General features: G+C 40.2%; 1 protein-coding gene across 1 annotated transcript in view; it reads left to right on the plus strand.

The window, feature by feature from the left end:
• GABBR2 (gamma-aminobutyric acid type B receptor subunit 2) overlaps positions 1–16,740 on the plus strand; it is a 414,031-nt gene that overhangs the window by 378,652 nt on the left and 18,639 nt on the right. Inside the window, exon 14 of the mRNA XM_058177216.1 lies at positions 15,633–15,743. Within this exon, the coding sequence (XP_058033199.1) occupies positions 15,633–15,743 (111 nt within the window). The remainder of the gene's footprint in view (positions 1–15,632; positions 15,744–16,740) is intronic.

The raw sequence follows: 16,740 nt of genomic DNA on the forward strand, positions 1-16,740 counted from the left end.
CGGACGGCACCCTGAGGAGTCCCTCTCTGTGAGAGCGCACGGGTCGGTGAGAGGCAATCGGTAGCAGTAGGCGGTCCCGTAAGTAACCCGGCCCTAAGCCATGGAGCGCTTTAAAGGTAGTAACCAGCACCTTGAAGTGCATCCGGAAGACCACAGGTAGCCAGTGTAGCCTGCGCAGGAGTGGTGTCACATGGGAGCCACGAGTGGCTCCCTCTATCACCCGCGACAAAAGTCTTCAGCCTCTTAGTTTAAGTGTATAAGTTCATTAGACAATGGTAAATGCATTTCTGATGGTTTCTTATACAAACAGCAGCACAGTATTTATAAAGTGGAACAACAAAGGGTCTTGTTCTCAAATAACCCAATACAGTAATTCACATATATCTCGTGTGGAATGAAAACAAGATGACAAGCTGAATCCATATAAAAATATCCATGTAAGAAGTTTAGGGGAATGGAACATTCAGTATATAACAAACACTGTACAGCAAATGGGTGAATTACAGAAAGTAATAAACTTGCCTGAACTGGCAAAAGTGAATATAGAGATATCTCCATTCCTCCTCTATGCACAAAGGATTTAATTTTAACCTTTCTTAGATAATTTTTAAAAGTTTTGCTGACCATGAAAGTGCAATGCCTGAATTCCAAAATCCTAGGCTAGATTCAGACTCAGGGAAGCTACTTGAAGCTGCATAATATTCTTGTCTCCCCATAATCTTTATATTCTCCCCTTTCTCCTCCTTTTAAAAATGATAATAAGCCTGAATGTTCTTCAGTTCTTAAATTGCCGAGAGGCCACAGAGGACTAAAACAGCTGTATCCTGATCTCAGATTTTTCTACAGTGTTGCCAACATTGTAGATCTCTGTGGACCCTTTTTCATCAATTTTACTGTCATTCCAGCCTCAGGATTTCAAACCAATCACTTTAATAAATGATTGCAAGATTGAGTATTGGTTCTGCTTTTTTTAGGTGACTGTAATGTGCTATTTAATGTACATGGTAATGTGACCTTTTGGAAAACATTTTGCAAATTGCAATGGGGTAACAGGCCACAATAGCATTCCTGAAGGGATGCTCACATCACTGCTAGCAAGATCCCATATAGTTGTCTTAATTGCCTTTCCAGTGTGACTGATAGTGTTTTTGTGTTTGTGTGTGTTTTACCAACCAGCAAATTCATACTTTTTAAGTGCTACTTTCATAATCCACTAAAAGCAGGAAAGCAAGATTTACATTGATTAGAATGGCTTGATGCAAATGAAGGCTGAATGGGTTCTCAGACATGGCCAGTTACAACTCAGAAGCTTCTGGGTAGATAGGACCAGCAAGTCTCCAAAGCTCAGAAGGCAGACCTAGAGAAACTACTGGTGTGACTACGGTATTTTTATTCAAGCTGAATAATTGCTGGGGAAAGCAGCATGTTGCTCCCCACTTTTTTGGAGAGGAGGGGAAGGTTTTGAGAGTCTGCTTTTCAAAAGCAGTGCTGGTCCTCTGGAATGGTCACCCAGTTAAAAAAAAAAAAGGTTAGTTCTTTTTTTAATTATCTTTCAGAAGCAGCTGAAAATTGTTCTGGAGGCATTCAGGAAGGTGTTAGCATAATCGAGGTTTATTATATAAGTTTTATTTTAAAGTCAACTTTGAATGTTTTGATTGTTTATTCTATTCTTCAAAAAGAAAGAAAGAAAGTGGTGCCTTGAGTAACCAGTATGTTTTCAAAGTGCAGGTGGCTTTATTGCATTCTGCCTCAGATTCGGCTTCCAATGTTACCATCCTTATGAAGTTACCCTAAGAGAAAAACAAAGTTTGTTCATTATTGTAATTTGTATCCTTTGGAACAAGAATGATAGAATTTGTATTGATAACAGCAAAGCCATTTTGATTAAATTTGCTTTGAAAATTAAATCTGCTCCTTCAAATTCAGTCTCAAGAATATAGTGTTGTTACATGAGGACTATATGAATCAGAAAACTGGTCGTTTGTCTGCAGTATTTGCATTGAAAACAAAAGGATACAAATATGCATTATTCATATTAGATCAAACAAGTTGAAAAGTTTTATTAACACTAATACTAAAAAGGCATTTTAAAATATTTTTAAAGCCTTGTTCTAATTTGTTCTGTAACTATTTTTGCTGGAAGTGATGCATAAGAGACTATCAATATAATGTAATATGGTAGTTTTTAGAGAAGATAAACGTATATGGAAACATAAGCACTATTATTAGATAAACAAATATTAACAGAATTTCATATTGCAAAAACAAAAATATGGAAACATTGCATGAGCACAGTGCTAAAACAATTTGAAGCATAATTAGCACTTATTTAGTACTGGCATTATCTCAGTAGTCCTTACAGCCCACTCTTGAAAAATCTTGTCGGCTAGCAATATCAGTGCTAATTAAGGATATTCCAAAGAGGTACATTAGCCAATGATGCTGTATAAGTTGCTTTTGTCATCTCATTTTTTTGGAGTAATTAAAGTTTCAAAGAAATGGTTGTGGATCAAAGACATGGCAAAATGCTAGAAAAGGGTAAAGAACCCCGCATTTAAGTTCTTTGCCCAAGGTGAAAATGAGTCAGAAAGTGCAAAAGTGTTGAAATCACATGAGATTCAGGCAAACAGCATTCCTTAAACAGCAAACATGGGACATATAAGGCAGCTGAGTTGTCTACAGACATCCCTTCAGCTGGGATATCTACAGGAAGGGTCAAAAATTTAGGATGATGGTTTTGACTATATGCTTGAAACAACCCCTTTGATATGTGTGTGGAAGGGCAAAGCAGCCACAACTGCCATTTTGATTTTTTTTTAATACCCCCGAAGAAAGGCAGGAAGAAGCTGGACTGAGGGAAAGTTATAGCTGCTGTAAGAAAGGAAGGAAGAAGAGCCAAAGGGGAAACGAATGGATGGAGTTTAGGCAAAGGGAAATGTAACTGATATGGGGGGAGCATTTATGTTTAGCATTATTAAGAAAGCAATACCTTTTGAACACAACTATATCTGCTTATTCTTTTGTTGTTAAGAGCTTCTCCTGTTTTTCTCCACCATTATGAGACCAATCAATTGGCAGTTAATGGCTGAGGGAACGTCCTTCTTTTCCTATTATGTAAATAAATGAGGGAATATTTATTCTGCTCTATCTTTGCCTTAATACTTTTGAGATTGGAGGCCTAAAAGCAGGATAATATCAAATATAAGACTACAAACATGAGGTTTCTTTCCAATGGCAGAAACTCCAATGGCAGGAGCTAAATTTTGTCCCATTTTTACAAGCTAAGTAATGGAGACGTTTATGCTTCTACGGGGGCTGGAGACTGCTCATTCATGAGCAGTTGCAGTAAAACAAAATTGTTTTACCTCGATGAAGGTATCTTTTTTTAATGTATACTGAGAGCATATGCACCAAGACAAATTCCTTGTGTGTCCAATCACACTTGGCCAATAACAATTCTATTTTATTCTATTCTATTAATTGGAGTAAAAGTTTTTTTTCTCAGCCATTCCCCAGTGGAGCATAAGCAGTCCTAATTATTTATCCCTGATAGTTGCTGGAGTCAAAAAGAAAACCTATGGACTGAAAACATTCACATTAAACTTTTCTCCCAGACTAACAATTTCCTTTTATTTTACTGTTTGTTAAAACAACTTCAAATACATCTATCTTTTTTCTTATTTAAGAGGCCAAAAAACTGGTAATAGTTTAGCAACAGTCTCTTTTATATGTCAGTTATAGTAGTCAGTCAGTGTGAAAATCTGTCTGGTAGAACTGTGCTAAATGGAACCTGGAATGACATCTGCTGTGGAAAAATGCTGGTTTATGTAAGGAAAATGCTGAATAAAATGTTCACTGATCTAAATGGAACAATGTACAGCAATCTTCTACAAATCTATTCAAATCTATTGCAAGTTGCAAATTGGACAATATAGTTTTTTTAAAAAATCCAAGTCCAAGTAGTGCATTTTTTTTTATTTATTTGATTTTTTTTCTATCCCCCCTTTATTATTGCTTATGAATAACTCAAGACAGTGAATATCTAATGCTTCCTCATACTATTTTCCCTACAACGGCCCTATGAGATGAGTTGGGCAGAGAGAGAGAGTGACTGGCCCAAAGTCATCCAACTGCTTTTTCATGCCCTAGGTAAAACTAGAACTCACGTTCTCCTGGTTCCTAGGCCAGCACCTTAAGCACTAGACAAAACTGGCTCTCACTTAGTGTACCCCCAATTAAAAATCATGAAAACATACTGCTTTAAAAACAAATCAGAAACCATTACAACAAGCAACATGAAAGATAATATTACCATTAGGCAGGTCTGTGCAAATTCTACTCCAAATATCCAGGGCTTGCATAAAGTTATTTTGATCTTTAATAAAGAAGCTCTGCACTTTATGACTATTTTCTTCTTTGGAGAAGATAAACTGAGACTTGATGGTGAGCATATGTAATATTAATAAACATCTAAGCAGGGGTACCCATCACAATAGGAATAGAATAGCTGGAATGGGAGACCTTAATTGCTTTTTTAAATTGAAAAGATTTAACCAAATGAAGTTTGATTTTTTTTTAAAGAAAATCTTCAAATCCTCTGGGAACGTTTTAGAGCCCTGGGATTGGAAAGAGGAAAACAGAATTATATTTCAAGATTGTGAATCAGATAAACTCAGAGCATTAAAGACTAGGTAGCTATTTGTTAGCATCCTTCAAGGAGTTAGAACAAATTACAAATCAATTTGTAAACACCTAGAGAGAAGCATATCCATTCTTTAATAATGTAGCTAAAGTAGTAGACTGAAAGACTGTGTAATGTGTCTTGATTTCATGAGACATTTCATGGAGACTGGAAGATTAGACTGGAAGACACAATCAATGATGCAAAGGAGGGGGGGTTGCCCAAATTGTTAAAAAGTCAAATCCCGCTTTTTGCTCATCAATGATTCACTATAAGGATGGCAAGAGGATATTTCTAGGTATTATGCCACAACACTTATTTGCTTGAAATGTCTATTTATACATTGGCATATAATGCAAGTTTAAGTTAATCAGTTGTATTTCCATCATATTGACTTTTTCAGTAACAACCTCTGCTGATACTTCACATGTTGACTTTTTATTGTTGCATCATATATTTAGTCCAGCCTGATATCCATATCATAGTATAAAGAGATTTCTAAGAAAAAGAAAGACAGATTACATTATCTATAATCATGATCTTCCAATGACACTCTGTGTACTTGAACAACTGATGTAAATTGGAGGTAGGATCCGGTAAAGATATACTCTCCATGCCCTTCTCCATGGGCTCAGATCTTTGTCATAGTCACAGTGGTCTTTTCCTGTGGGTCTTAACCTGCAGGTCCGTCCAAAAGGAGAATGAAAGACAAGCAAAGATGAGCCCTTTCTCCATGCTCTTACCTACTTGTGGTCAGGCTTCAGCAACTAAAATAAAGGGGGGGGAATAATAATTTTGGGGCAAGTTGGCAATAGTTCTTTGCTGAAGTGTGAGACTTGGCTGATTTCCATCAATGCCTTTCATTGACACTAATAAGTGAATAATCCACTACAACTTTTTTGCCCATCGCCTGAACATTTTTAGACTCAGTGTAGCAAGACAGTAGACTTAATAGCTGGATAGGGTTAGGGTTAGGGTTAGGGTTAGGGTTAGGGTTAGGGTTAGGGTTAGGGTTAGGGTTAGAGGAGCTTGCATTCTACTCCAGTGGTTTCCTCATATCCTGCTTTTTCATCACAATCACTACCATCTCTGGGGGAGCTCACTGAAATATACACTGTCTCTATGAACAGCATAGATTACGCAGCCCCACTCCCCTCCAAAGGGTGCTGCAATGTACAAATCCTTCCATTTACTTGCACATGCAATGCACAATCATTGGGGTTTTATTAGTCAAGCCTATTAAAGCATCTAACGTTCTACTCCCATTTTTGGATTTCCCAATGATCATTAAGAAAGTTTAGAAAAGTTGAAATCATTCAAAGATGCATTAATTACAGTTTTCTTCATTTTGATTGTATATATACAGTGTTCAAATATTACTATAAATGTCTATTTTTCTATTGAACTTTATGCTATTTCCCAGGCAAGAATGAATTCTATAATCTTACAGAATTCTAGAAACTGCTTTTTATTTTATTCAATATAAATATAATCAATCAGATGGATTTTTAATTTATTTCCCCTACCCCAATACTCTCTAGTTAAAGCAAAATTGTGTGGTTAAATTAGGAGGCTGTAACAGCAATACAGCATCAAATAATTGTTTGTCTTAAAACATAGCATGCTTATAAAAATAAATTTCCTATAAATAAAAAAGACCACATGGGAGAAAGTGCTAAATAGTGGTCACATCCTATTGAGAAATTTTGAAGATACTTATTCCCTCCTTTCCAGAACTCTAAACCCTCCAGAGATCATTATCTTGTGGTTTCTTCATGGGGAACAGTTGTCCGGAGCATTTGTGGGCAATCTCAAGTCCTCTTCTTGTCAGAGTGGAGTTATCAGAGAACCAGTCTACTTGCTATCTCTTCATCCTATGTGGTCATATGCTATGCTTTTGGCAGACCTATCTTCAGTCTACCATTTCTTCCTCCAAAAGTGCTAAATGATGGGTATATTCTGTTGAGAAATGTTCTTGAGTCATGATGAGAGAGTAAATGTCCATTGGCAAGTCTAAGAGAATTATTCCATCTCTAAATCACCATAAATTGCTACTAAAAGGTCATTTGAACACATAGACAAATGCAAGGAATCATTTTTTTCAGAAATAGAAAATGTTTGGATATTGGTGATCTAAGCAGATTAATTCAGAAAATTATTTCTGAAACACTTTCCAAAATACTTAGAGATGACAATCCACCTTCATGAAAAACAGGGTTACACTGTATATTTTTTTTTATTTTTATTTTTTTTTTTTGTTCAAAAAGTTTTTATTGGTCAAAAAAGGTTTATACAAATACATATCAGGTATGGTAAATTTTCATTTTTCTTATGCAAGATAAGAATTTTTCTCAAATTTTTAACACATACAACAGCCATATGGCAAGCAGGTGACACGAAGTAGCTAAGTTTACAAATCTTACATACGCAATAAAGAAGGGTCAAGAATAAACAGAATATCATACAAAAGAGAATAAGGAAAACCAACACAATACCAAATATCTTTATCACTTCCTAGTTTTAGATCTCAGAACTCTGGGTTCAGCCTGACCCAACTCCAGGGCCGCAACAGCGGCAGCCGCCTCCGCCCCATGGTCTATAACCTCCCTTCTTCAATTCCTGGGTCATCTAATTCCAGGAGGGCTTTGTGTTCCTCCACGAGGCCGTAGCCTCCGCAATTGTACTAATTTTTTCGTAATGCCCTCCCGAAAATCATCAATCCTCTGGCATCAGCCATCTGAAGCCTACTCCTTCTGGTACAATTTGCTTGACAAAAGTAATATTTCTTTCTCATTTCACGTACCTGTCTGGGAATCTGCCTCAGAATGGCTATCTCCTGCCCCTATAAGTCAGTGCCCCACTCCTATGTTTTCTAAGAATTTCATCTCGCCTCTTCTCACAAATTTGACATGAACCTCTCTGGGAACTGCATGCGTGCGTGCATATTGTGAATTAACTCTATAAACTCGATCCACATCCCAATTCATGAAATCAACACCTCTCCCAAGAAATTCTCCCAACAATTTAGTCACAACATCTCTCAAATCTTCTTGGTCCACTTCTTCCAAATTTTGAAACCTAAGGAAATAAGACATTTTATCCATCTGTAGTCCAAGCACAGCATTGCCTGTCATCTCCTCTCTTTTCTGCACTGCCCGCATCTCACCCTCCAGACCTTCCACTTTCTGCTTGTTTTCTGCTGAGACTTGTTGAGTATCCTTTAAATCCTTTTGGATAGTCACAATTTCTGCTCTTATTTCCGTTTGGCCTCTTTGCAAATCATCCAGTTTCTTGTCCATATTGGATAACTTTTCCAGAATTCTCTCCATCTCTCCAGCAGTTGGTCTCTGACCTTTTGCCATTTGAAAAAAAAAAAATTCAAAATCCTCAGGCAAGCACAGTATCCTTGTAATTTCCTCCGGATCCACCAGGGGGCACTCACAGGAGCAACGAGTCCAGAGTACAGTTAGTCAACCAGGAAGCCGAAGGGAAGTGATGTCATCAAGATTCTCATAGTGAAGGCGGAAGCTGGACGCCACCACTGTTCCCCAGAGGGAGGGGGGGCCTCAAACCCTCCCTCCTAAATTTCTCCATCACCTCTTCTCTCCAGAGCTCCACACTTATTTTAAGTTCTCCTCTCTCCAGAATGACTCGTGCTTCTTCCAGCCGCAGGGGAGAAAAACCCCCGCACTGGAGCACTCCACTGCCACCGATATCCCTTCCCTTCTCCATTCCTCAATTCTTCTCCGTTCCTGTTCACCACCAGGCTGCTGCAGTTATAAATCCAAAGCCCGGTGTCACGGGCACAGCGGCCCAGGCGACGACCAAAGTAATGGCCGTGGCCTGTGGCCTCAAACCCCGCCGAGCCTAGGGCGCGCCAGCATCGGTCCCCAGTCCTGTATGTCGGCTGGGAGACCCCTGGCGAGCCGTCCGTGCGGCAGGTGTCCTTTTCGAACACCTGGCCCCTGGCCTCGGCGGCGGATTCGGGCACTGGGGCAGGAGAAGCCTCCACACGACCGTTGCCCCTGGACACCGGAAGTCGTCTCCTGTATATTTTTGATCTAAGCAGATTAATTCAGAAAATTATTTCTGAAACACTTTCCAAAATACTTAGAGATGACAATCCACCTTCATGAAAAACAGGGTTACACTGTATATTTTTTTTTATTTTTATTTTTTTTTTTTTGTTCAAAAAGTTTTTATTGGTCAAAAAAGGTTTATACAAATACATATCAGGTATGGTAAATTTTCATTTTTCTTATGCAAGATAAGAATTTTTCTCAAATTTTTAACACATACAACAGCCATATGGCAAGCAGGTGACACGAAGTAGCTAAGTTTACAAATCTTACATACGCAATAAAGAAGGGTCAAGAATAAACAGAATATCATACAAAAGAGAATAAGGAAAACCAACACAATACCAAATATCTTTATCACTTCCTAGTTTTAGATCCCAGAACTCTGGGTTCAGCCTGACCCACCTCCAGGGCCGCAACAGCGGCAGCCGCCTCCGCCCCATGGTCTATAACCTCCCTTCTTCAATTCCTGGGTCATCTAATTCCAGGAGGGCTTTGTGTTCCTCCACGAGGCCGTAGCCTCCGCAATTGTACTAATTTTTTCGTAATGCCCTCCCGGAAAATCATCAATCCTCTGGCATCAGCCATCTGAAGCCTACTCCTTCTGGTACAATTTGCTTGACAAAAGTAATATTTCTTTCTCATTTCACGTACCTGTCTGGGAATCTGCCTCAGAATGGCTATCTCCTGCCCCTATAAGTCAGTGCCCCACTCCTATGTTTTCTAAGAATTTCATCTCGCCTCTTCTCACAAATTTGACATGAACCTCTCTGGGAACTGCATGCGTGCGTGCATATTGTGAATTAACTCTATAAACTCGATCCACATCCCAATTCATGAAATCAACACCTCTCCCAAGAAATTCTCCCAACAATTTAGTCACAACATCTCTCAAATCTTCTTGGTCCACTTCTTCCAAATTTTGAAACCTAAGGAAATAAGACATTTTATCCATCTGTAGTCCAAGCACAGCATTGCCTGTCTCCTCTCTTTTCTGCACTGCCCGCATCTCACCCTCCAGACCTTCCACTTTCTGCTTGTTTTCTGCTGAGACTTGTTGAGTATCCTTTAAATCCTTTTGGATAGTCACAATTTCTGCTCTTATTTCCGTTTGGCCTCTTTGCAAATCATCCAGTTTCTTGTCCATATTGGATAACTTTTCCAGAATTCTCTCCATCTCTCCAGCAGTTGGTCTCTGACCTTTGCCATTTAAAAAAAAAATTTCAAAATCCTCAGGCAAGCACAGTATCCTTGTAATTTCCTCCGGATCCACCAGGGGCACTCACAGGAGCAACGAGTCCAGAGTACAGTTAGTCAACCAGGAAGTCAAGGGAAGTGATGTCATCAAGATTCTCATAGTGAAGGCGGAAGCTGGACGCCACCACTGTTCCCCAGAGGAGGGGCCTCAAACCTCCCTCCTAAATTTCTCCATCACCTCTTCTCCAGAGCTCCACAAAACCGTAATCTTCTTATTTTAAGTTCTCCTCTCCAGAATGACTCGTGCTCCTTCCAGCCGCAGGGGAGAAAACCCCCGCACTCGGAGCACTCCACTGCCACCGATATCCCTTCCTTCTCCATTCCTCAATTCTTCTCCGTTCCCTGTTCACCACCAGGCTGCTGCAGTTATAAATCCAAAGCCCCGGTGTCACCGGGCACAGCGGCCCAGGCGACGACCAAAGTAATGGCCGTGGCCTGTGGCCTCCGAACCCCGCCGAGCCTAGGACGCGCCAGCATCGGTCCCCCCAGTCCTGTATGTCGGCTGGGAGACCCCTGGCGAGCCGTCCGTGCGGCAGGTGTCCTTTTCGGAACACCTGGCCCCTGGGGGCCTCGGCGGCGGCCAGATTCGGTCACTGGGGGCAGGAGAAGCCTCCAGACGACCGTTGCCCCTGGACACCGGAAGTCGTCTCCTGTATATTTTTTGACAGCTTCAACGATGCGAGATAAACTAGGTCAGGTAGGCTGAAAATGATATCAGGTTGAGCACTGTGTTATTTTAAAAATAATAGATTAAATTTGTTGCAGCATTTGAAAATTTCCACATGTTGTTGAACATAGGATCATTTCAGATAACTGAATATTATTGGATGGAATAGAAGCGGATGTGGTTGAATATCAATATCTAAACAAAATCCCTACAAGTGAGGGTTTCAAAGTTCTATGCAAAGTGGATTTCATCTAGCAGTCTGACTACTGGAAAGTATTAAATGATTAAAGACTGTAGTTGAGCATGATAAATTTTAAAACACAAAGATTCTGGTTTGGCAGCTTAATTGGGAAAAATTAACTGGGGGGAATTCTGTAATGCTGCCCAATGTCTCTGAAATTGACCCACGGTTAGATGTATGTTCATAGAGAGAGAGAAAATTTTAATTACTTTGCTAAAAATGTATTGTTAAATATTTCCTCTTAATTTCTTTATAACAATGTATAATATATTTTACATTATCAGAGATATCAACAAGGGTCCATCTATTCCTATGGATATGTGCGAAGTCACCAGAAACTTTGGATTTGTCCAACCTAGGATTGAAAGATTTTCTACTGTCCTTCCTCCATGCTTTCAATGGCACTATAGTATTTAAAAATTTAAGAAAGTGAAGTTTCTACCTTTAAAGACACATAGATATAGTAAAGGTGACAACTATAACTTTCCCTTTCCATTCAGGATTGTGTTTTTTTTTTGTTCCTACCACATATATATACCACATATATACATATCCTACTGATATCCTATATCAGCACCCTTCCTGCATTTTTTTCTTGGCTTTTGCAAAGATTCCATTTTACTAACTTAATTTCCCCTTGCATAACTTGAAAAAGACTATAATAAAATTGTCAATGCTTTTTTGATGGGAGGTGGTATTCACCCAATTTGTTTCAGGGGTTGTTTGTTTATTTGTTTGTTTGTTTAAGTGTGTGTGTGTGTGTGTGTGTGTGTGTGTGTGTGTGTGCACAAAAAAAGTGTACAACTTTGAGATGCACAATCCCAAAAAATAAAGGAGAGCCTGAAACAATCATGTTCTTGAAAGTGGATGGATATTCCTATATTCCGTTAACCTAAAGCAGATGGCAAACTGTGCTGTCTTTGTTCACACTTGCAGTTAATCGGGATCTGATGTAGTACATGTCTGGATGGGAGACAATACGAGGATTGTAAATTAAACTGGAAAGTTGAAAAGTATCTGTAAAAAAAGCAATGACAGATCATTTACAATACATAACATAGCCAGGAAACCTGCATAGTTACTTGATGATGTGCTTGTCTCAGCATACTTGTAGAAAACTGAAACAGGAATTTTAATAGTCTAATGTAAATCCATCCTCATGCTGTGCTCCTGAAAACAAATCATCTTCAAGATGGTGGTTATAACCTATAAAGCCCTACATGACATAGGGCCTGTTTACTTTAGAGATCACTCATCTTCCACGGCATCAGCTTGACCAGTTCAATACAACAGAAATGATTAATTCCAGGTTCTTTCAACCAAGCAGTTCCACCTTTCAGGAGCCCAGAAGCATTTCTTCTCTGTCAAGGCGCCTACTCTATGGAAAGAGGGTCCTTTAAGAGCTGGGTAGCTCCCACACTGATGGCATTCTGAAGGACCTCAAAGACTGACTGTTCTCTCAGGCATTGGGCTAGGAGGGTTTGAACACTTGTGAGCAAATATGTTTGTTTTATTGACCACTTCTGCCATCTTGTTGACAAATGCTTTTTACATACTGGTAGTACTCAACCTACAACCATAATGGGACCTGCCCATTACAGTCGCATGCAGTGATGGCCATTAAGAAAGGTCACTTGCTCGCCCCGATGCAGTTGTAAAACAGAACATGGGATACCTCAGGGATAGAAGAGACCCTGGAAGACATAGTACAGGCCCAGGCTTGCCTGCCGTAGGCTTTCCAAGTCCTCCATTTCCCCTGAGACACCCTATGTTCTGGTTCTCACTCTTTGGGATCTCCACAGCTTTCTCCCTCCCCCACTGGGTCCCACAGGCCTTTCCTTCGCACTAGGTTTCTGGAGGTCTGTTTCTCCCTACTGAGTCCCTATAGGCCTTTCCCCCCCACAACACCAAATCCCTACAAGGCTCACACCTCCTCCCCACCCTCATCACCGATCATGCACTTAACTTTTGAAGATCTCTGGAGCTCTGGACCACATTGAGGAAGGAGGTCAGGCCACTCTTTCCCTCAGCATATCTGGGCTGCCATGGTAGGAACGCTGTGGGATGGAATAGCCTACCCTCCTTCCTCAACATGAGGTCTGGATCGGGGTGGGTTCTACTTACCTTTACTACCGGTTTGCAATGGGAGTGCACACATGTGCACGCGCGCTTTTGCGCATGCGTAGAAGCCCCTTGATGATACCAGGGCCGGTGTACGGAGCGTCCCGTCGGTTTTACTACTGGTTCTATAGAACCGGACATAACCAGAAACAACCCACCACTGGTCTGGATCTTGGAGATCTTCAAAAGGTAACTATGTGATGAGTGACAGGGAGGGAGGAGAGGGCTCAAGAGAAGCAGGGCTTGCCAGGTCTTCTCCCTCACTTTCTGAATCATCCGAGTCCAGGAGTCCGGGTCCAGGAACCTGGGTCACAACAAGGCCACTCTTTCCCTCAGCATATCTGGGCTGCCATGGTAGGAACGCTGTGGGATGGAATAGCCTACCCTCCTTCCTCAACATGAGGTGTGGATCGGGGTGGGTTCTACTTACCTTTACTACCAGTTTGCAATGGGAGTGCACACATGTGCACGCACGCTTTTGCGCATGCGTAGAAGCCCCTTGATGATATCAGGGCCGGTGTACAGAGCCTCCCATCGGCTTTACTACTGGTTCTATAGAACCGGACATAACCAGGAACAACCCACCACTGGTCTGGATCTTGGAGATCTTCAAAAGGTAACTATGTGATGAGTGACAGGGGAGGGGAGGAAGCCCAAACCCTGCCGGGACTCAGTGTGTGTGGGAAAGCAAGTTCAAGTTTTGCAGGGACCCAAAGGGGAAGGATGGTAGAAGAAGATAGGTGGAGGGACCCCCTGCAGCTTCTCTGCAGTTGGTCATAAGGGAAGATTGTAAGGGTTCTGCAATGGCCGTAACTTTGAAATGGGGTCATAAGTACTTAGGGGAATGGTCTGTTGTAAATTCAACTGATCGTAAATTGAGGTCTACCTGCATTTGTGGTTTATTTTTATGCTGTGAGCCATCCGGAGTCACTTGGAGTTGGGTAACGTTCATATTGAATAAATAAATAAATCTTTACTTTTATAGTCAGAAATAATGTTACATTTCAAAAAAAACTACAGCCAAGCTTAATTTGTTAAAATACAGCTTTACTTCAAAAAAGCTACAGCCTAGCTTAATTCCCATTTATTTAGATTGATCTGTTCTAAGTGTGGCCTTATCTAAATCAATCCATAGCCTTTTAGCTGGACATTAATGGTAACACAAGCACAGTGTAGAAAAGTATTGATGATGTGCAACATGCAAGCTGCTGATACAAAATGTGGTATTTGTCCATTAAAATTGATCAGATACACATTTAAGATCAAGACAAGGATTTGTTTTATTCCAGCTCCCTCTATAACTACATAGTTGCTTGTAAAATCAAAATCGAAAGGCAAAATCAAATGGCAAAAGTAATTGGATGTTATTAAGCTATTCGGTTTATTTTTATATTCAATGTGTACTTCATTAATTTAATGTTATAGTAATGTGCAATATTCTTTTTACAGTGCAAGGTACCTGGCTCTTGTCTTATTTGATTAAATAACATCTCTATCTTTCTTACAACCATGCCCTCTCCAGTTTCTTTAATCTATAGCAGTGATGGTGAACCTTTTGGACACCGAGTGCCCAAACTGTGTGTGTGCGCATGCCCAAACTGAAAGGCGTGGACATGCACATGTGCAGACATGCATGGACATGCGCAGACATGCATGTGCATGCGCAGCAGAGACCCAAAGACCAACTGGCTGGCGGGAGGTGGGGCATCCCAACACCGACCGCAAGAGGTAAGATCTTTTTCTTTTGTGAGCTTCTGTTTCATCTTTTGCAGAGAAACAGAAGCTCACAAAAGAAACACCACGGAGATCTGACCTGGGGCGACAGCGCACATGCGAGCAGAGAGGGCTTTGCATGCCACATCTGGCACGCGTGCCACAGGTTCGCCATCTTGGATCTATAGCATGAAATCTTTGCATAGGAATACAATAAAATCCCAGAGATATGTATCTCATTCATATCTTGGAGATAAATAAAAACATGCACATTCTTGGTCCTCATCCATCAGCTCCAGGTCTCTGCTTCCTAGACTGATTTTTTCATTTCTATTCTTTTTCTTTTCTTTAGCACTTCAGATGCAGAAGTTTTCATCATTTCCTTTGTAGGTGATTTTTGTTGGAAGAGGTCATACATTTTTGTGCATAAACTGTCTGCTTTTGTAATATTAAATGAATGAAGACCCATGACTAAGCAAATAGATTGATGGAAATAAGAGTCACACTGTATAGCCAGTTCGATGGTTCCTACCCACCCACCCCAACAATCAGATTGCAATCTCTTAGGTGAACCATTTTCTCTTTATCTCTACCCTCCTGCCCACATATGAAAAAAGAAAATTACTTCCAAGAGAAGAGAATATGTGTAGTTCATATATGTAGAATTGCAGTAAAAATGCCCCAAAATGATCTGACAGGTGTTCATTTTTGAATATTGTAGTGAGACAATCTGATAATCTTCTTCTACCTTAATTCAATTTCTTGCAGGATTTTGCTCTTCAGACTAGCCGCAGGTCTTTTTCTTCTTCACCTATAGATCTGAAGAACTAAATATCAACAGCCTTTCTTTTGTTCCCTTCTATCCCCTTGTAGCCTGACCCTGCCGGCCGAGATATTTCAATTCTTCCCATTTTGGAGCATTGTGAAAACACTCATATGACTATATGGCTTGGCATAGTTTATGCCTATAAAGGCCTACTCATGGTAAGTTGAATGGTAAGTGCAGCTCAGAGCGTAGGGCGATAGTATAATATTTAGTATCTTGGCTCAGGAATTTGGGACACTTTAATTCACAGTTTTGTTTAGCCATAAAACTGACCGGGGTCACTTTATATTAGTCATTGTTGCTCTGCCTAGCTTACCTTCTAGGATGGTTTCTGGATCAGTAATGGGTTCCACTTATCGCTACCAGTTCAGAACCAGGAGCACATGGTGCTTCTGCACATGCGCAAAGCATCCGTGATGACGGCCAGCCGGGTGGGCGGAGCCTCCTGCCACCATCACTACTAGTTTGCCCGAACAGGGACAAACTGGTAGAAAGCCACCACTGTTCTGGATAAAAAGGATGATAGGAGAAAATTGAGTACTTCCCCTGAAAACCTTGAAGGAATGATAGGAGAGAAATTTATGAAATAAAAACATATACCTTGCCTGTCTTGTTTGGGCTATGCTTTTCTAAACTAAACATCTACAGTATATTAGAGAGGTTTATTTCATTGAAATGTATATGCAGTATGTTCTAATTATAAGTAAATAGAATATATTTATTATTGATATATTAACATGCTCTTAAAATGAGAGCCAGTTTGGTGTAAACTAGTGTGCTGGCTTAGTTCTAGTCCTGCCTTAGGCCTGAAAGCCAGCTGGTGACCTTAGGCCAGTCATTCTCATTTAGCCCAACTCATCTTACAGAGTTGTTGTTGGAGCAAAAAGGAAGAGGAAGGGGTATTATGTATGTTTTCTATCTTAAGTTATTGAATTAATTAATAATAAAGGTGGGATAAAAAAACTAATCAATAAAATATAGACATACAGTTGAGTTTATCATAAAAACAGAAATCAAAATAAATTATTTTGTGATAACAGTGAGATTAATTTCAGAAAGCTTCCGTCTCTCCCAAAGCAAAGTTATAAGGTTCCAATTTTTTTATTCTAATATTTTTCTTCTGCCTAACAGAGGGTGAATTTGGGGGCAAGTTGA

The sequence above is a fragment of the Ahaetulla prasina genome, chromosome 3, assembly GCF_028640845.1.
Source record: "Ahaetulla prasina isolate Xishuangbanna chromosome 3, ASM2864084v1, whole genome shotgun sequence".
NCBI lineage: Eukaryota > Metazoa > Chordata > Lepidosauria > Squamata > Colubridae > Ahaetulla > Ahaetulla prasina.